Genomic DNA, 21,936 nt, shown 5'->3' with positions numbered 1-21,936 from the left:
GTGCATTCAAAGTCTGCCATTTGGAAGTTCTCTAAGTGTCCCCTTGGGTTGATTTCTTTCTCTTTATGACTTGCCAGGAAGTGGTAAGATTCCTTGAATAACATGATTTGGGAGGCAACTGAGGAGGTGGAGTGTGGGACAGGTCAGGAAGAGTCAGAAGTCAGCCTTAGACCCAAGCCTAAGAAGAGGACACTAATCCGGCTTACCCAAAGCACTGCTTCAGGTTTTAGCAACATGTATAGGAATCAATAACCGTACTTGCTTCAGTCATTACTAAACGTGCCTTTGAATGTGCAGGTCCAATGGTGAGAAGAATCTGTTGTCACGACAACCAGATTTAAGCATTCTTGGAGCCCCTGGACATGTTGCCAAATTATGGTCAGATTATAATTCTCCTTTGTAACAGGATTAAAAAATAACCTGGTCAATGAATCACTACTTTTGTTTTAAACTTCTCATGTAAACGCCATCATAATAAATAACTTCATCATGTTTAACTAGGAGAATTTAAAAAATCAGCATATATATTCAGTCTTTTTACATATTTAAAGTATTCAAAGTAACTTGTTTTAACCTGTACTTATTTTGTTCTCTTTGTCTTCCAGCTCCGTGTCCAGTGGCATATGGGCTTTCAAGCTCACATGCTCGTTTCTAAGTTGCTCCCCTTCCTCTGGCTCCATCCTCTTGATCTCAACTGGCTGGGCATTATTCACAATGTAACTCTCTGTGGCGAACATATTTCTCTTGTATCTGGACTTGCCAATGTAAGGGCTTTCATCTGGGGCTTTATCAACGTCAACATACTAAAAACAAAATGAACAGAGCTTATGCTTTAGTAAGTAACTGCTATGCAGTCAAGTGACATTTTTCGTTTTATTAGTGAAGAATAGAGCCCAGGATTGTTTAAATACTAATCTTGCATATACAGAAGTTAAAAATATATATATAATTATATATAAAATTCTTGTATCTTATTCTTAATACTAAAAAGGAACTAGAACAAAAAAATGGTCTCAAAAAGATTCCTCTTCCTATCCCTGAAGAGTGAGCTGGATTGATTGATTATGGAAGTACCTACAGATATGTGCTTTTTTAAGTACTGCTGAATCTCTCAAATCAGAAGTCTAGGTGTTGTGTTTTGGTTTCTTGGCTGGCATATAAGTAAAATCTCAGTCTAATAAATTGTAATTACTGAATTTTTACTAAATGATATATGACATTATTGGAATCACTGGATCTTGGAAGTTAAATGGCTGTCGTTTGCAGTGACATTCACGGTATTTGTATAAATAATGACCGATGAATAGTGAACCCAGTGACTCCTGAACACACAGTGCAGGGAGATGACTGTGCCATGGACACCGAAGCAGGCAGTGCAGTTTTCCTGGAAGTCTGCATTTAAGGAAGCCGATCGAACTACACTTTTGAGTGAGGTAACTGAGGATTAGAAGGTTGCTCCAGGTTATAAATATGGATGTGGGCAAATATCCTTTTGGGGCTTTTAAACTCTTATGGACACTGCTCTATCTCACTGAGCTAGATAATTCACAGATTGAACCAAAATACATTTACTCTGCTGATATCCTCATTAAAAGAATGTGATTAACAATAAAATTTTTTTAAACATCACCACTACCCTGCCCTCCCCTGCCCACTTCTATCCTGACTTTAATTTGGATTACTACAAAATTAAAATAACTCACCTCTGAGGGATAATAATTCAGTGGCTCAAATTTAGCATCGATTTTGTAAAAAGCCAACTCCTGTTCCAGTTCATACTGTTTTTGACATGCTCGCGTTAGTTCCATGGTCTTCTGTCTTAGCTGTTGGCCCAATTTGATAAGAAACAACACACAGATTCAATAAGTTAGTATAAAGGTAGACTGGTGTGGCAAGTTCTAATCATAACTGATTATTTGATTTCAAAAAATCCCACAGCAGATAGAACACTAAGAGCATTTTATCTTAATTCTAAAGTATTTTAACAAATGAAATACAAAATTATCACTTCATAAGAGATCACATAAGAGACCTTTGAAGTTCATTATGTTATTTTAGGATATAATGAAAAGTTTTTTTAAAAAATCATTTAAATTTGTTTTATCCAAATGTGAAAATAATTCTTATCAATTATTTTTAAGTAACTAGTCTACCAAGGATCTGCTTCCTGATTTTTCCAATAATCGGTACTAATTCACTTAATTTATTTACGATAGCTTCATGGATAGGCATGATATTAACATTAATTACAAAGAAATTAGAAGGAGTGAGAAGGATGAAAATAGGAAATTGGTTTTAACTGTTGTACTGCTCTTGCTGTCATATTTTGGCTAACAACATCTTGGTTTTAAGTGTTCAGAACATTATTTTTGTAATAGAGGATAAGGGATATAAATAAGCTCAATCAGATCCAAATATGTGATATTATTAAATTTTTAATAAAGTAATTCTACTATATTACAACTTTTTAGTTATTCTTGGAAATTTTAGGAGCTAAAAGAAAACAAATCATCTAATCTTCTGAATTTATAAATAAACTACAAATGCCCAAGTATTGCCTTTTTTTTTTTTTTTTTTTTTTTTGCCAGAGCTCCAGATTTGTTTCTAATGAGCAGCCATGTTTAAAAACAACTGGAAAAAAAAATAAAAATAAAAACAACTGGACTATATGAGGATCTTTTACATTTATCTAGTTTGTTTCACTCTTTCTATTTCATTTTCAGTGTTCCCATTTCATTTAGTTTGTTTTTCAATTTCTCCATCTCTCTTTTTTTTTTTTTTTAATGTTCTCAAGACTTTATCAAGGGAGAAGGCAATGGCACCCCACTCCAGTACTCTTGCCTGGCAAATCCCATGGACAGAAGAGCCTGGTGGGCTGCAGTCCATGGGGTCGCTAGGAGTCGGACACGACTCAGTGACTTCACTTTCACTTTTCACTTTCCTGCATTGGAGAAGGAAATGGCAACCCACTCCAGTGTTCTTGCCTGGAGAATCCCAGGGACGGCGGAGCCTGGTGGGCTGCCGTCTATGGGGTCGCACAGAGTCGGACACAACTGAAGTGACTTAGCAGTAGCAGACTTTATCAAGCACAGTAGAAAAGCTTTTGTACACACACATATATAAATATATGAATTATATATATATATATTTTAGAAAACTTATGAATTCTTGCCTAACTAAAAAATTTATGACATTTTGATTTCACATGTTTGACAGTATGACTAGAATGCTATATTTCTCATTTAAAACAATATGCAACAAGCGACAAAGGTTTACTATATAGCACACGGAACTACAGTCAATACCTTGTAATAACCTATAATGGAAAATAAATTTTAAAATAACACATATATATGTGTTACAAAAATAACACACATATATATATATAACTGAATCACACACACAAAAAAAGAATTCTACTTTTTGAAATTTAGTAATGCTTATCTTTTTGCCAGTTTTCTACATGTCCTATGGACATCTAATAACAGTGCATGAGATAAAAAATTTTAAATATATTTGTGTAGGATATGATTAACATAGATCAGTTAAATATAAATCTACTATATTTAAATTATTAATGACATCACTTACGATGCTCCTATTCTTATTTTTTCTGCACTTGATAAAATATTCTCAGAGAAATGTATCAATATGATTATGTATTTTTTCTTTTCCCTTATATGTCTTCTCACTTTTGCTTTATATATCTTTGTTTCTTTGCTGTTAAGGTGTCCAGTGGTTTATGATATCTTCTTTGTAAATTGTACCTTTTATCATTAAAAACATTCATCCTTGTTTCACTTAAAATAAATAAATTTAAAAAAGAAACTGAATCCCAGATTGGTTAACTGACTTGCCAGACATTAAATAATTAGTGGTAGAAATTAAATATTTTATTAACTACCAGTACCAGCTCCCTTTCTACTAAACCAATTCTTGATTCATTTCAAAGGTCCACTAAGTGATTTCTGCTTTTTCATTGCCCCCAGCATCCAATAGTAGACACTAGACAAAAAATATGCATGCAGAAAAACTTCTTTCATACAAAAACGCAAGCTGAAGAGAGTAAAACATAAACAAAACATTTTATAAGGCCCACAAAATCAAAGTCGTGCATGATTTAGCTTTCAGTCATCTCCTGACTATCCACCCGAGGGGAAGAAAGGCTACCGTGGATAACAGGCCATCCTGTTATCGCATCATGGTATGCGAGACTCTGTGCTAAGCATCTGGCATGTGCTATCTCACTACATCTTCACCACCACCCTATGAGACGACAGAGCTGCACAAAGAGGTTAAATAAGTTGCCCAGCTGGTAGTGGAAGGGGCAGAGCTCAATTCCAAGTCTCTTGATTTCAAATCTAACACTTATACTACACTGCCTTCTGTGTCCCGCTGCGGGTGCCAAGCACATCAGCCACACAGATGCTTTCACCAATGCTCACGAGTCCCTGAGTCTCAAGAAAGCAACTCATAACCCACAGCGTCAACGACTCTTGGGGTCTTCTCCTCAAAGATCAGCGGCAGTGTGCTGAATCGCCCAGTCGTGTCCGACTCTGCAGCCCCATAAACTGTAGCCTGCTGGGCTCCTCTGTCCACGGGATTTTCCAGGCAAGAATACTGCAGTGGGTTGCCATTGCCTTCTTTGGTGGCAGTGGGGAAAAACAAATGTGACTGAACCATGGAGGATACATGAATTGGCCTCTGCAGGCAAATACAGTCTGACCTTTGAACAATGTGGGTTTGACTGAGCAGGTCCACTTACACGTATTTTCCAATAGTATTTACTGTAGGACTAGACAGTTAGTGGTTGGCTGAATCCGCGGATACCAAGAAACTAAGGATACTGAGGGTCAACTAAAAGTTATACGTGGGTTAGCCCCCATGTTGTTCAAGGGCCAACTTTACCAGTAAATTGTCTATGCTCTGTGTCTTTTACAGCAGTAGGCTTAGCATACAATAAGCACTCAGTAAATGTCCAAGAAATGCATAAATGAGAACAACTGGGAGTCTAAAGCCCTGGAAAGTAGGCTAGTCACAGTATCAGCTGTGGATAATCAAGAGTTGACTGAAGTTAACATATTTACCAGTAGGAAAAATAATACAAATTCTTTCCCCCACATTCATACTCACTCTCCTATGTATACATTCATTAAAAAAAAATATGTACACACACAAGCACATTTCTCACAAGGCAAGCCAGTTTCAAAACTTAAAATGGACGTAAGTATATTAATACAAGTTATCATGCAAACCATGAAAAACAGTATACAATTTAGCCCTGAACAAACTACCTTTAAGGAAGAATAAAGAATCGGCAGACAAGGGTCCGCAAGAAACCGAGACAAGGGCTGGAAGGAGAGAGAGGCAAACAGACAGTGTCACCTGCGGGATTCTAGAGAGTGAGGCCGCGGCGATGTGAGCCGCTAGACAGCGTCACCTGCGGGATTCTAGAGAGTGAGGCCGCCACGACGTGAGCCGCTCTTTACTGACGACTTACCTTAGGAAGATATGTTACTAACACCTGCATTATTTTTATATGGACGCATTTTATCATTATCCTACCTATGAGTTTCAAATTTACTACCATATTACTTTAGTTCCTTTTAAATCATTTTCAGATTCATAACCTCACTTAGTCCCAGGGCAGGTAAATAGTCCTCATTTTAAAACTGAGGAAACAAGAACAAGAGTTAAATAACTTAAATAACTTGAAAAAGACAATGAGAAATATTAATATTAAAGTTAAGTATTTGTTGGTGGCAGGAGAGAAGGACCATTACAGGTTAAATGACCACCAATTTTTCCTTCAATGTTATGACGTTCCACTTAGAAGTTAATCTGCATACTGCATGAGGAATTACTTCATGAAACTAGAATATTTTACAACTACAGATGATATTACCACCAGACATTCTGCATAAGACAATGGAAAATGTTTTTCAAATGTAGGTTCTTAAATAAGACACAGAATTCTTTTTTTAAAACATAGAACAGTTCTTTGGAATCATAAAATAACAAGTAAACCAAGATGAATTTAAAGAAGAAATATAAAATAGCTAATAAACATATATGCAGTACTTCAATAGCTAAAAACATTGTGAAATTAAAGCAGTGAGATTCTCTTTTTTTTCTATCCTATTTACAAGTTCAAAATAATATCAACTGAATAATATCAACTGATTGGGTTCCTTCACCCATTCCTATAGAAGTGTGAAGCAATTATAAGCTTTTTGAGGGGTGCATTAATATTTATCAAAATTAAAAATTTTTAAACTTACAGAGATTATGCTAAGGAATTACTAATATGAATGTATAAGGCATAAAGATTTTTTTTAAAATAAGATTTTATCTACAGTTCTGTTCCTAATAACAAAAAAGTGGCAGCAACCTAAATATTCAGTAGACTGAATAAATTACGCAAAATCCATATAACGGAACACAATACAGACTTTGAACAGAAAAAGAACTTATGTGTGTGTGCATATATGTGTGTACACAACTACATGTGTATGTAGTTTTGGAGAGCTGTCCAATGATATACTCTTATTTTTATAAAAAATAAAAAATATTTTTATTTTATTTATAAAAAATAAGAGGCAGAATTTTAAAAAATATACAGTAAGATCCTTTTTAAATCAGAAAACATTCAAAGGTATATATATGTGTATATATATTCAATTACATGTATAATTAATATATATCACATAAGCATAGAAAACAAAATGGATACATATTAACCTCCAAAGAATGGGATAGGAAAGAATGTCATCTTCATTTTCCGCTGTATACATTTGTGTTGTCTGAATTTGTTATAATAAACATACTAACTTCGTATATAATGTGTTTTAAATAGTTAATGATAAAAATAACATAAAGACTTAAAGAACAGCACAGTCTGCCTTCTAACCAAAAACAGTTACAGAAAAGAAACAGCAAAAACTGTTGATGATTTATAAAACATTTATTTATAGCACAAACACAGCAACATTATAAACAAACAAAAGAGAAAACTAGGTAACTGTAAGAACTCATAATTTTGGGATAGCACACAAATATAAAATACAAATGGGAGGGGACATGGGTAAACCCATGGCTGATTCATGTTGACGCTTGGCAGAAACCAACACAATATGTAAAGCAATTATCCTTCAATTAAAAATAAATAAATAAATAAATACAATACAATACTTTGCCAAGGTTTTCAACAGGTTGACTAACATGCATGGAAAATCTCAGCATATGGAAATGATAATATTCCTTTATCTTAGTAATAAAAGTGAATTTTATATCACCAAAAAAGGTCAGTAACTCAGGAAAATTCATTAAATGATCACCAATGTAATGTGATACCAAAAACTTACCACAGTAAGTACTGTTTTTTGTATTTTAAATACAAACATTAAGTGATGGCACAAAGAGTTCACTGCTAAAATAAAACCGACTGTAATATGTCTTCAACGACTTAATTACTCATCAATCCATTCTATTCTGGAAAGGAGTACAACAGATGTATGTATAAGACCATTGATAATCACTGAATTATTAACATCATATATAATGTGCCTTCAGAATACGGTAGGCATATTTGAAATAAAAGGCATGTGAAGAAAGCCACAAATGTTATGAATGTTTGGCTAACAGAGCTGGGGAAGCTGTCCTGATTTTTACCATGTCCCCCACTGATAAAGAAGTGCTCAAGAAAGAGGTATGTAGACTTCAAGCAACAATTTCTCTCTCCACACAGAGAAGGGAATGTTTCCCTCCTCCTTGCTTAAAAATGCAACCGTTTAGGCAGAATTCTTGTCAACAAATCAAGTAATTAAGCTAGAATGCCAATTTTGAAAGGGATGCCAAAAAAAAAATTAACTGTATACAGGATTCTATTAATTATATGAGAAATACAGTTCTCTAATGGAGAAGGCAATGGCACCCCACTCCAATACTCTTGCCTGGAAAACCCCATGGACAGAGGAGCCTGGTAGGCTGCAGTCCATGGGGTCGCTAAGAGTCGGACATGACTGAGCGACTTCACTTTCACTTTTCACTTGCATGCATTGGAGAAGGAAATGGCAACCCACTCCAGTGTTTTTGCCTGGAGAATCCCAGGGACAAGGGAGCCTGGTGGGCTGCCATCTATGGGGTCGCACAGAGTCGGACACAACTGAAGTGACTTAGCAGCAGCAATAGTTCTCTAAAGTTATGCTTAGATCAGAGAAAGAATTGCCAAATGAAAAAAAAAAGAAAAAAGAGTACCAACAGCTATTTTTTCCTTCAAGGAAAGTAGCCTAATAATATTACAGGATCAGATTCTCTAGGTTGAAAAAGTCTTATAAGGTGATTTAGTCATCTCCCTAACTTTTTTTTAAATCTTTTTCCTAAACCCTGAGTACATGCCTGTTTCAATGAGAGCAAACACAATCCAGAGTCATCACATTTTATCTCAAGACAGCTATTAGATTTCCTCTTCGTTACTAAATGAAAAACTGCTTCCCTATAATACTATTTGCCATTTAGTTTTATCTTGTGGGAGCTTCATCAGTAACTCCAGCCCCTCTTCCATGAAACAGCCCTTTGACTATCAGGCTCCAGGCACAGTCCCAGACAGCACGCACCTTTGGGCAGCCGTACCACGCAGTGCGCAGCCAACTGCGATGCGTCAGGACTGCAGCACGCTGTTTCCGTTAAACCACATCCTCCCCATTCTACGGCCAGGAAGTTGTGTTTTCAGCCCTAAGAACAGAGAATTTTCTATTTCAAGAGAATACAGTCATGGCAATGTAAAACACGGACTTACCAGTTCATTTTTCGTGTTAAGGTTACTCTCGAGCTCCTCACAGCTCTGTTTTTGTAGCATAGCCTCCTCTTTTAACGATCTGTTCAACTTATCTTGATTTTTAATTTCTTCAAGGAACTGTGCTTGTTTGCTTTTAAGCTCTTCAGTTTCCATCATCTTCTTCTCCAGGTCTCTTTCCAGTCTTTCTACCTCTTCTACCAGTACAAATTGAATAGTTTATGAATCATTATATTTTCTACTTGAAGAAAGGCAGGACTATTTCTTAAATAACAGCAAAAGAAGTCTTAGAACAGTAAAAATACAATTCTACTTTTTAAATTATTCACTATGGCTTAGGAAAAAAAAGACTATTTTGAGCTAGAAAGTGATTTATACTAAGAGGAAGGAAGGCATAATCATCTGGATAACGATTTTAAAAGATAACATTTTCATTCCAATCATTTAATTAGTGTTGATAAATGAGGGCTTTTTCCAAGTCTCTTAGAAAAAATTTTATTTGACATTAGTGATTACATTTTAAAGGATGCTGCAAGCATGCTTACAAAATAAAATACCATGTTATCCTTCATGACAGGTGGATTCTTTACCAGCTGAGCTACCAGGGAAGACATCTTAAGAATCCTTCTAAGGCTTCCTATAATGCTTGGGATAGGATCCAAAAGGTTTACATCAAGAACTGACAAGGCTTTTCATGATTTGGTCCCAAATCCCCTCTCCAGTCCCATTTTCAAGCACACATTTCTGAAATGATTCCACTTCTTCAGTTTTCTGATGCCTGTTCTCATCTACACCTTCTGCCTGGAACTGTCTTCCTCCATCTCCTACTGGCCTGTTTTGCATCTTCCAGGTTTGGTTTTTTAAAATAAAACACTACGAGAACCCAGCCCCGACTCTACCCTCCCCAGATAAGATGCTTCTCAGGAATGCTATGATGCCACCCTGCACCTCTGCCGTGGCCCTCGTCACAGCGGGAGTTGGTGTCTGCCTTCCCCACTATAGTTTTATGAAAGCAGAAACTGCATCTATCTGTGTTACCACTGGATCCCAAGAGCTCAGCATCACTAAAAGCTCCTAATTAACATTCAGAGTTGAGAACGAATCATAAGTACTTTAAACACTTCCCCCAACATGACTTCCCTTTGCATCATTTATGTTTTTTAATGATTCCAAAACATCACCTTCTGGGAAACAAATGTTGAGTTAGGGGGATTCCAAACTAATGAAAGTTTACCACATATCTCAAGTGTTGGATCAAATCACATAAAACTGCTGTTTTTATCAATAAACAAGGACTAATGTCAGTTTCAAATGGTTGAACATACAGGTTCATAGCCTGCAACTATTACATAACTATTGTGTTAGGCTATTTCATACCTTCTCTTCTCTTCAAAACTCCCATACTTCTATTTTATTTTTTCAGTTGATGATCTCATACTTTAGACAGAGCCCACCAGAAGAAACTCCTCATTGTCTTACCACCAAAGCAACAAAACTAACACCTACACACATCTTCTCTTCCTTCTGATGGAGAAAGTGTCCCACCGCACTTTTCAAGAGACACTCTTTATGCTTCTTCTCTGGTCTCATCTCCTTGGCCTCCCAAGGACCAAAGAAACTAAGCCACGATTTCTCTCTCCACTTCGCTCTTGAATGTTCTTGATTACCAGCTCTGATGCTTCTGACAATTTCCTGGTGTGGAAGTGATTGGCGAAATTTTTTTTAACTTTTTAAAACTCATTTATTAGGTACTAGGGGAGAGAAACTGTGGGAGGAAATTTCAAATCTTTATCCAAATGTCTTCCTCCCATTCATTCTTCAATCTATAATCTAGCATTTGTTCCAACCACTCCTTAACTGCTCTTGTTGAGCTCATCGTTATGTTGCCAGTCTAAAGCCCTTCTCTGTGCTCATCTTTCTTCTTCCCGTCTCAGTGACATTCAACATAGTTGACCACTTCCTCTTCTGAAAACTTCAGACTTTTGCAACCCACTTCCTGGTTTTGTCCTCCCTTGATGGCCTCTCTTTCTGTTTTCTAAGCTGGCTCCCCTTTTTGCTCTCCCCAAGGGCTGCCCTACCCGACAGAGCTAGTTGATTCAGGTGGAATTAAGTATCATTTTTATGCTGACGACTCCCAAATTTACATCTCTAGGACAGATCTCTTTGAACCCCAGACACACATTTCTGATTCTCTTCTTGACTGCCTCACAGACATTCAAACTCAGAGTTTTAATTCTAAGTTCTCCCATTTTCAAAACAATATTACCAGCAAACTACTTACTTAAGCCAGAAGCCTGAGGATTATGTAATCCATTAGAAAGCGCTGCTGACCCCACTTCCACAGTGGGCCTGCCTGTTCCACATCCATCATCTAAATACAGGCCGCCAACATTCCTAAGCCCATAGCCTTCCAGCTCGCCCTCTATCACCATTTTGCCCTGCTTTAAGTCATTCTCCATCCTGCATCAGAAATAATCTTAAGATGCAACAGCTGCTTAAATGCTGTCAGTACTTCCTGCGGCGCCTGGAACACACCCAAAGCCCAGGCCCCGTGTCACCTCACCAAACTTCAACTTGCGCTATCCTCCTGTCAGATTAATCTTCTTTCTGTCTCTTAACTCACCAGCATCTTCCCAACGGCAAAGTACAAGCTTTTCCCTCTCCCTCCTCCTCTCCCACCTTTGCCTTCAGCTTATATGTCATTTCCTCAGACAGCCATTCCTTTACACCACTTTCCATAAAAGGTGTTTTTTTCCATAAAAGCTGTTACTTTATCTGGGTTTAGTTGTCTTTTGTCTGTCTTCTCCACTGAAACAGAAGCTGCGTCAAGGCCAGGGCCTTACATCTTGCTAGCCGTACCTTCACTGCCACACACAGAGCCTGGCTCGCAGCACATGCCTGATGAGCATTTGCTGAGTCCACTGATCTGTGGCACCCTTTTCTATGCAAATTTTAATAGCATTATAAAGTTAATAACAAATATATCTTTTCTGGATCATTTCTGAAAATAAATTCCTCTCCCATCTGAATTTAGTTTTTTAAAAAATATGTCACCTTACCTAAACTGAATCTCTCAAAAGCTTCTTGCCTGTCCTGAGTGGTTACTGGCTGACCTTCCAAACTTTCCAGTGATCGGAGGTGAAAAATGGTGAACTGAAGGTAATGGGGAAGGGTCACAACTGGATTTTCAGCTAGGATCAGAGAAGTCAAATCTTGAAGTGGTTTCAATTTGCTTACATCTTGGAGCTAAAATGATATTAATAATATTATTGGCATAATTGAATTTAAACATCATAAACATATGTAAGGAAAGTAATAAGTCAAGGAAATTGCTATTATCATGACAAGGAACCTATTCATAAAACCCATTATCCAATGGTAGTTTGAAGGGAGGAACAGAAAGGAATATTTGAGGATCTAGAATGTATCAAGAGCAATATTTGGCATTTTCCACATGCCATGTCATCTGTGACTCCTCACAGAAACCTATGACATAGTGTCTGAATTTTATAGATCATGAAACTGAGGTTCAAAGAGTTTAGGTGACATGCTCAAAGCTCAAAGAGTATATGTGAATGAAATAGGATTTGAATTCAAGACTGGGTAACTCTAATCCTATTATCTTTTCATTACACTGAATGAACAAATCAAAAATATAAATGGCTATAAAAAAGAAGTTTTGTAAATCTTCAGATAACTCTTATAGTTGATAGTTAAAAGAAATAAGGATACATAGAAACATTCACAGTTCTGAAGTGAGGTTTTGCATTTATCCAGAGAGGGATTTCAAAAGGTTGAGAATACTACTACTAATAGCCCGTGCAGACACATCTCCCTGAACGGATGCTCTCGTTGAAGCCAATTCAAACACGAGCTGATGAGAGAGTGGACAAAACTAGAAATGATAATAGGTAAGCATTTATTGAATGAGCTTCCTGATAGCTAACAGTACTATCTAGGGATCAACTACTTTAGGAACATGTGAGGCAATGTTAGATGAATTCCTGACTACCTCCTCCCATCACCCGCTAAACTCCGAGATCTCCACGGTGACGCAGTGTAACCTGGTGTGGGGCTTGGCTCTGAGTCTTTTGGGCTGCCACAGTGAAATGGCAGAGTCACCTTATCAGACCTCCATAAAGATGAAACAGGAAAGCAGAGACACTGCACAGAAGTTACTTATTATTACTACCTTATGCCGGTAAAAGTTTAAAATACTAAATAACTCTAAGGCTATATTCCTTAAAGTTTTTATTTTCATATTTTATCATTCCATCTGAGCCCTATACCACTTCCATAAAGAAGGCAGGGGAGAAACTATTTTTTTCCAATTTAAACAGTGAGTTTTGGACAGATGAAAATTTATCCAAAGATCACAGAAGGCAAATCTAGACCCATACTGGAAGTCACCTCTTTTATTTTCTATTCTAAGGCTTAAGTTCTTTAAATTACCAGAGGATTGTTTCCATTTTAATACAGATTTAAATAAATTAATGCTTTCACTTTGCAATGTTTATTGAATATCTAACTGTATAAATGTTACAAGAAAATTATAAAATATACTCATATATTTTATGACAGAGAAAAATACATGTCACCATCAGCTTATATGAACCGTGATAAAGTTGCTTTACTACAAAAAGCTAGTGATTAACAATTCCTGTAACACTTAATACTATAATCAAGGTTAATTCAGATTAATTCATAAATTAAAAAAAAAAAACTCTTCTCCAGGCATTCAGTGACATGGATTCTGGCACAAGCTGAATGACTTTGGGTAAGAGAGTTAACCTCTCCAACAAGACTTTACTTAAAAATGGGAATAAAAAAATGGTGCCTAATTCACAGAATTATAAAAATAACCCCTGCACTGTCTCTGTAAGAAGAGTACTCAGAGGCTCAAACGAAATGAAAGATGGGAAAATGCTATGGGATCAACTCTCAGTTACTATGTAATCATGCAAAACCAGGTCTGTGTATATTTAATTACCATAGAGAATACTAAGTTATGTCTAAATTTGATGTTTGGTCAAGGACATCAGAAGAAGTCCCATTAAAAAAAAAAACACTTAGATTTTAATCTTTTTACCTCAACAAGTCCAAAAAATGTAAATATTCTTGCTACTTTGAATAACTTACAGATGATATCTTGTTGGCTTTCAGATTGAGGACTCGCAAACATTTTAACTTCTTCCCTAACCACGCTGGAATATGCTCAATTTCATTTCCTGCAAGGTTCAGCTTTTGTAGATTGTGCATATTTTCTATGCCTTCAATTTTGCTAGAAACCAAAGGGTAAAATCAAACTTAGTAAGTACAATGATAGTGTCCCTTCACTGTATTTTAAAAATAAACAGGCTTGGTTTTATGTGGAGTTGCTTTTCATAACTATAATTTACAAATGAGAACTTTAAAATAGTGGCTAAAAACAAATTTAGCAGAACAGCTCCAGTAAACTCTTCATTACTGTCCGTGCCCAGGAATCCCAACTATCTTACTATTGGACTTTAGTGTCCCACAACACAGAAAAGAAGAGGCCGCTTGGGAAAGTCTCCCCAAACACTGTGAAGACTGCCAGTGGACAGCAAGGGGAGAGCCGGGAAGCTCAGCAGCACACACCGTGCTGTGCAGCCTTCTACAGGCTTCCACAGCCCTGCACTCGAGAGGAGGTCCTCAACTGCGACCTTAAGTCACCACCAAAGATCAGCTATGCCAGCCAGGAGATACGGCTGCCATTGTGAGCGGGTGGAACCCCAGAATGTACTGTATTTATGAATAAAGCTGTTTTAATCAATATTTAATAAAACATTTATCACCTGCATTGGTGAATTTTCATTGATGAAATATTTTCCTGAGTTGATTCCAATTTAATTCGTTTGTCAATTCTCTATACTGGGCAAACTTACTTACAGTTTTATTTTGTTGAAAATATTTTCATCAGGATCAATTTTTTTTATACAAACTTTACATTAAGAATTTAATCCATTAATCATATTTTCCCCCCATTTCATTTTTTCCATATTAGAGCTTCTGCTACAGTTAGGCTGTTTTGTTCTTTGGCCATTATATATATACCAAGTCTTACGTGGAGGGAAAATATACAGACGTCAAGATTTTCAACACTTGATAATTGTATCATTTTGCCTAAAATGAGTTTTCTATGTGTACTTTTAGCCTCTGTCAGTTTTATTATGTTTATTTCTCAGAGTAATATATATTATGAAGTAGAAACAAGACTGAGGGCATATTTACTACAGAAATGAGCAAAGAACATCAGGATAAAATGCATAGGCTCAAAACAGGTCGAAATATCTTTAGGATCAAAATGACAGGGTTAAAACATTCTGCTTCATGCCAACTTTATTAATGAATAAGGCAGTTCATCACAGACTACAGCTGGGAAAACTTCCTGTCAAAAATGGAACAAAGATAAAATTTGGTAATCAAAAAGTGTATCTCCTTCTTTGGTAATACTAGGTATTATTCTGTACTTTAGAAATGCCAAAACACGACAATTCTCCTACGTGAAGGGCTAGACTACAAGTGAATAACCAAAGTGCTGGCTCTTCCAAAGGCTTCTTTCAGTAACTTGGGCAGTGTGAACCCACCTCATTAACAAAGATGACGACCCTGCAGTGCCACCCAAAGAAGTATTTACTCACCAGATTTTGTTATATGATAGGTTGAGTTCACGTAACTTTAACAGCTTGTCCACCTTCTCAATCTTCCCTATTAGATTATGGCTGAGATTCAGTATTTCAAGCTTAGTACATTTTTCCAAATTTTCGATATACTAATTGGAAACAAATGAATAAATGCTTTATACAACAGACGCCTTGTCATAAGCTCGACATATAAGCATATGCATCAGGGGCTGTTCTGATCAGTCACAGGAGATTAAGCCATTACTGCTCCCCTTGACAGTACCCTGGTACGGCTCTCTTTGGTCAGGAGGGGCCACTCTCCCCAAGCTGCCACACTTTTCTTGCCCTACAGGAGATGACACTTCCTCCATACTAAGAAACTGAAGACTGTTCAGTGAGAAATTTCTCCATCAGTCCTTTCCTCCTTCTCCACTTTTCTATGCCTCTCCCTCTCTCCCTTCCTTTCTTCAAAGTTCAGCTAAGGTACTCATGCTCTGCCATAATGTTCCTCATCTCCTCTCCTTGTGTTCTTGGTTCCTCAACCTTTCTCTCTCCTGGGTCTTCCCTCAAGTTTAGAAACAGTCACTATTTGGAACTTCCCTAATGATAGAGTGGTTAGGACTCCAAGCTGCCAATGCAATGGGCATGGGTTTGATCCCTGCTTGGGGAACTAAGATCCCACATGCCACGTGTGGTATGGCCAAAAGATAAAAAAAAATAAAAACAGTCACAATTCAACAGATATTCACTACACACTTGCTACATGCCAGATGTGGCACCAGGCAATGGCAACATACCAGTGCACCAGACAGTTTCCCTGTCACTGGAATCTACGTTCAACACACTCAGTTCAGTTCAGTCGCTCAGTGTGTCCAACTCTTCGCAACCCCATGGACTACAGCACGCCAGGCTTCCTTGTCCATCACCAACTCCCAGAGCTTGCTCAAACTCATGTCCATCAAGTGGGTGATGCCATCCAACCATCGCATCCTCTGTTGTCACCTTCTCCTCCTACCTTCAATCTTTCTCAGAATCAGGGTCTTTTCAAATGAATCAGTTCTTCGCATCAGGTGGCCAAAGTATTGGAGTTTCAGCTTCAGCATCAGTCCTTCCAATGAATATTCAGTGTTGATCTCCTTTAGGATGGACTGGCTGGATTTCCTTGCAGTCCAAGGAACTCTCAAGAGTCTTCTTCAACAACACAGTTCAAAAGCATCATTTCTTCAGTGCTCAACTTTCTTTATAGTCCAACTCTCACAACCATACATGACTACTGGAAAAACCATAGCCTTAACTAGACAGGCCTTTGTCGGCAAGGTAATATCTCTGCTTTTTAATATGCTGTCTAGGTTGGTCATAGCTTTTCTTCCAAGGAGCAAGCGTCTTTTAATTTCATGACTCCAGTCACCATCTGCAGTGATTCTGGAGCCCAGGAAAATAAAGTCTGTCACTGTTTTCATTGTTTCCATTGGAAACAAGCTCAGTCTCCTTTATATGATACAAATCACCTCACACAAAACCTGTTCCCTACCCAGCTTTCATGTTACCACCCTTATTTGCCACTCAGTTCAGTTCAGTCGCTCAGTCATGTCCAACTCTTTGCAACCCCATGAATCGCAGCACGCCAGGCCTCCCTGTCCATCGCCAACTCCCACTGTTCACCCAAACTCACGTCCATTGAGTCCGTGATGCCATCCAGCCATCTCATCCTCTGTCGTCCCCTTTTCCTCCTGCCCCCAATCCCTCCCAGCATTAGAGTCTTTTCCAGTCAGTCAACTCTTCGCATGAGGTGGCCAAAGTACTGGGGTTTCAGCTTTAGCATCATTTCTTCCAAAGAAATCCCAGGCCTGGTCTCCTTCAGAATGGATTGGTTGGATCTCCTTGCAGTCCAAGGGACTCTCAGGAGTCTTCTCCAACACCACACTTCAAGAGCATCAATTCTTCAGTGCTCAGCTTTCTTCACAGTCCAACTCTCACATCCATACATGACCACAGGAAAAACCATAGCCTTGGCTACACGGACCTTTGTTGGCAAAGTAATGTCTCTGCTTTTCAATATGCTATCTAGGTTGGCCATAACTTTTCTTCCAAGGAGTAAGCGTCTTGTAATTTCATGGCTGCAGTCACCATCTGCAGTGATTTTGGAGCCCAAAAAAATAAAGTCTGACACTGTTTCCACTGTTTCCCCATCTATTTCCCATGAAGTGATGGGACTGGATGCCATGATCTTCGTTTTCTGAATGTTGAGCTTTAAGCCAACTTTTTCACTCTCCGCTTTCACCTTCATCAAGAGGCTTTTTAGTTCCTCTTCACTTTCTGCCATAAGGGTGGTGTTATCTGCATATCTGAGGTTATTGATATTTCTCCTGGCAATCTTGATTCCAGCTTGTGCTTCTTCCAGCCCAGCATTTCTCATAACGTACTCTGCATATAAGTTAAATAAGTAGGGTGACAATATACAGCCTTGACGTACTCCTTTTCCTATTTGGAACCAGTCTGTTGTTCCATGTCCAGTTCTAACTGTTGCTTCCTGACCTGCATATAGGTTTCTCAAGAGGCAGGTCAGGTGGTCTGGTATTGCCATCTCTTTCAGAATTTTCCACAGTTTATTGTGATCCACATAGTCAAAGGCTTTGGCATAGTCAATAAAGCAGAAATAGATGTTTTTCTGGAACTCTCTTGCTTTTTCCATGATCCAGCAGATGTTGGCAATTTGGTCTCTGGTTCTTCTGCCTTTTCTAAAACCAGCTTGAACATCTGGAAGTTCATGGTTCACGTATTGCTGAAGCCTGGCTTGGAGAATTTTGAGCATTATTTTACTAGCGTGTGAGATGAGTGCAATTGTGGGGTAGTTTGAGCATTCTTTGCCATTGCCTTTCTTTGGGATTGGAATGAAAACTGACCTTTTCCAGTCCTGTGGCCACTGCTGAGTTTTCCAAATTTGCTGGCATACTGAGTGCAACACTTTCACAGCATCATCTTTCAGGATTTGAAATAGCTCAACTGGAATTCCATCACCTCCACTAGCTTTGTTCATAGTGATGCTTTCTAAGGCCCACTTGACTTCACATTCCAGGATGTCTGGCTCTAGGTCAGTGATCACACCATCGTGATTATCTGGGTCATGAAGATCTTTTTTGTACAGTTCTTCTGTGTATTCTTGCCACCTCTTCTTAATATTTTCTGCTCGTGTTAGGTCTATACCATTTCTGTCCTTTATCGAGCCCATCTTTGCATGAAAAGTTCCCTTGGTATCTCTAATTTTCTTGAAGAGATCTCTAGTCTTTCCCATTCTGTTGTTTTCCTCTATTTCTTTGCATTGATCGCTGAGGAAGGCTTTCTTATCTCTGCTTGCCATTCTTTGGAATTCTACATTCAGATGCTTATATCTTTCCTTTTCTCCTTTGCTTTTCACTTCTCTTCTTTTCACAGCTATTTGTAAGGCCTCCCCAGGCAGCCATTTTGCTTTTTTGCATTTCTTTTCCATGGGGATGGTCTTGATCCCTGTCTCCTGTATAATATCACGAACCTCCATCCATAGTTCATCAGGCACTCTATCAGATCTAGTCCCTTAAATCTATTTATCACTTCCACTGTATAATCATAAGGAATTTGATTTAGGTCATACCTGAATGGTCTAGTGGTTTTCCCTACTTTCTTCAATTTCAGTCTGAATTTGGCAATAAGGAGTTCATGATCCGAGCCACAGTCAGCTCCTGGTCTTGTTTTTATTGACTGTATAGAGCTTCTCCATCTTTGGCTGCAAAGAATATAATCAATCTGATTTCTGTGTTGACCATCTGGTGATATCCATGTGTAGAGTCTTCTCTTGTATTAGAGATACAAAGAATACCAGGCAGAAAAAAAAAAAAAAAACAGCAAAGACCCTAAAAGAATGAAGCTGGTGGGCTTCAAGAATGGAGAGGGCTTTTTACACTGCCAAATCAAACAACTTCTTCCAAGTTTTCGTGCTGCTAGATGTTGCTCTGACATTTTACAGCACAGCTGTTTCTCCTGAAGTTCTTCCTCTTCTGGTCTCCATCCATCACACTCTTGGATCTTCTATTCCAACAGCCCCTTCAGACTTTTTCACTGGGTCTGTCTCTCCCAGACCCACTCACTTCCTTTGATTCCTCCTCAGTATTTCTCCTCTTAATTCTAGGCATTTTTCACACTAAGTTCCCAAAATCAGAATAGGCATTTTTCACACTAAGTTCCAAAAATCAGAAACTAAGCTTATTCACGTCTATATTTATTCCTACAGCCTAATGTAATACCTGGCATATACAGAAACCACACAGTAAGGATTTATTAACTTGATATTTTATTTTTATAATCTTTAAACTCCAGGATGTCTCCTTTTTTCCTATTTAATTACATAAAACATAAATATATTCTAATAAAAATTTCAAACAAAACATAAAAAGCTCTCTTCATCAGGTCTCCAGTTCAGCTTCCCCACCAAAAAATCTCACTGCTCAAAGGTAACCCTTGTTAACAGACCAGTGTATATACACACAGACCTTTCTATTCATTAAAAAAAGTATTTTTAATGAATTAAAAAAGTACTTTTAATGAATTAAAAAAGTATTTTGAGACCTTACTAAAAATATTTTAGAATTTGTTTTTTCCATTAAATATACTGGACCATTTTCCCACATTAATACATAGAGTTCTGGGAGTTTTTGTTTCTGTTCTTGTTTTCCAAGACACTTGATAGTATTTCATGGTATGCGTGCATGCTAAGTCACTTTAGTTGTATCCAACTCTTTGTGACCCTATGGACTGTAGCCCACCAGGCTCCTCTGTTCATGGGATTCTCCAGGCAAGAATACTGGAGTGGGCTGCCATGCCCTCCTTCAGGGGATCTTCCTGACCAGGGATTAACCTATATCTCCTGCAACTCCTGCACTGCAGATGGATTCTTAACCACTGAGCCACCAGAGAAGCCCATTTCATGGTATACTGCACCATAATTTTTAAGCAATTCCCTACTGACAGACAATTGGTTATTTCCAATTTTTCTATTTTAAATAATGCCTAATAAACATTACTTTTCAGATACTTTTGGATACATGTGTAAATATTAATAGACATCAAGAAGTAGAACTGCTATGTTGGTGAGTATAAACTCAGTAAGTATAAATTTAATTGCTGGATCAAATAAGTACATTTGAAATTCTGATAAATACTATCAAACTGTTTTCCTAAAATGCTGTAACCATTTATACATCCACTAAGACCAAATGAGAAGATCCATTTCTCACATCTTTCTGAATGCTGAAATAATCTTTTTAATTCTTATCCATTAGACATACAAGATGGAAAATGGCATCAAACCACTGTTCTATTTCTCATCTCTTTGACATTAATGAAACTGAATATACTTTCATGTTAACAGCCATTTATAATCCTTCTGTGAACAGACTTATCCTCTGCACATTTACCATTTGGTGTCTCTTTCTACTGAATCACAGGCGCTCTTTATATTATGCGGATCCTGTTACACACGCTGGAGACACTACCTGCCAGCTTGTTGTTTTTCTTTAACTTTTTAAAAGATAATAATTCGTTAAACACCACTTTTTAATCTTTATGTAAGCTAAATCTGTCAATATTTTTCTTTGTAGTATTAGGGTTGGTGTTCGATTAGAAGGGCCTTCCCAACTCTAAGATTTAAAAATATATTCTTTCCTAATACTTTTATAGCACTTTTGTTGGTTGATTTTTGTTTTGTTTTCATTAAGATTGTCAATCTCCTGGAATTAATTTTTGTGACTGGAGTAGGAGGCATCTAAGTTTATATTTTTTCCAACCAAAAATATTATGTTGTAAATAATAAAAATAATAATAATAAACAAAAATAATAAAATAAACAATAAGAAATTATTTTTATTTAAAAAAATAAAAATTAAATTCCAGTGTACTCATGGTGTATGCTGCTAAGTCGCTTCAGTTGTGTCCGACTCTGTGTGACCCCACAGACGGCAGCACACCCGGCTCCCCCGTCCCTGGGATTCTCCAGGCAAGAACACTGGAGTGGATTGCCATTTTCTTCTCCAATGCATGAAAGTGAAAAGTGAAAGTGAAGTCGCTCAGTCGTGTCCGACCCTCAGTGACCCCATGGATTGCAGCCTACCAGGCTCCTCCGTCCATGGGATTTTCCAGGCAGGAGTACTGGAGTGGGGTGCCATTGCCTTCTCCACATGGTGTATAGTTTATGAATAGAATAAAGTAGTAAACAGTTTGGAGCAGGGATCAGTAATCTTTTTCTGCAAAAGGCCAGGTAGTAAATATTTTTTGGCTTTGTGAGGCATATATAGTTACTTTGACAATCACTTACTTCTGATATTGTAACACAAAAACAGCCACAGGCAATATGTAAATAAATGTGTAGCTGTGCTCCAATAAAGCTTTATTAACAAAAACAAGCAGTAGGCCTAACCTGGCATTTAGACTGTAGTTTGCTGACCCTTTCTAGAGAGAATCACTAACATG

The 21,936-nt window shown here is 37.6% G+C and overlaps 1 protein-coding gene across 5 annotated transcripts in view; it reads right to left on the bottom strand.

Annotated features, from left to right (window-relative positions):
- CNTRL (centriolin) overlaps positions 1–21,936 on the bottom strand; it is an 87,627-nt gene that overhangs the window by 57,223 nt on the left and 8,468 nt on the right. For all 5 annotated transcript variants that reach the window (XM_055579515.1, XM_055579519.1, XM_055579518.1 and 2 more), the window contains exons 4-9: positions 15,457–15,587; positions 13,934–14,075; positions 11,854–12,040; positions 8,798–8,991; positions 1,704–1,823; positions 575–803 (exon numbers count right to left, since the gene is read on the bottom strand). In XM_055579515.1, coding sequence (XP_055435490.1) covers positions 575–803; positions 1,704–1,823; positions 8,798–8,991; positions 11,854–12,040; positions 13,934–14,075; positions 15,457–15,587 — 1,003 coding nt within the window. The remainder of the gene's footprint in view (positions 1–574; positions 804–1,703; positions 1,824–8,797; positions 8,992–11,853; positions 12,041–13,933; positions 14,076–15,456; positions 15,588–21,936) is intronic.

Source organism: Bubalus kerabau, chromosome 4 (genome assembly GCF_029407905.1).
Source record: "Bubalus kerabau isolate K-KA32 ecotype Philippines breed swamp buffalo chromosome 4, PCC_UOA_SB_1v2, whole genome shotgun sequence".
NCBI classification, from domain to species: Eukaryota; Metazoa; Chordata; class Mammalia; order Artiodactyla; family Bovidae; genus Bubalus; species Bubalus kerabau.
This window is presented reverse-complemented; position numbering and strand designations above follow the sequence as displayed.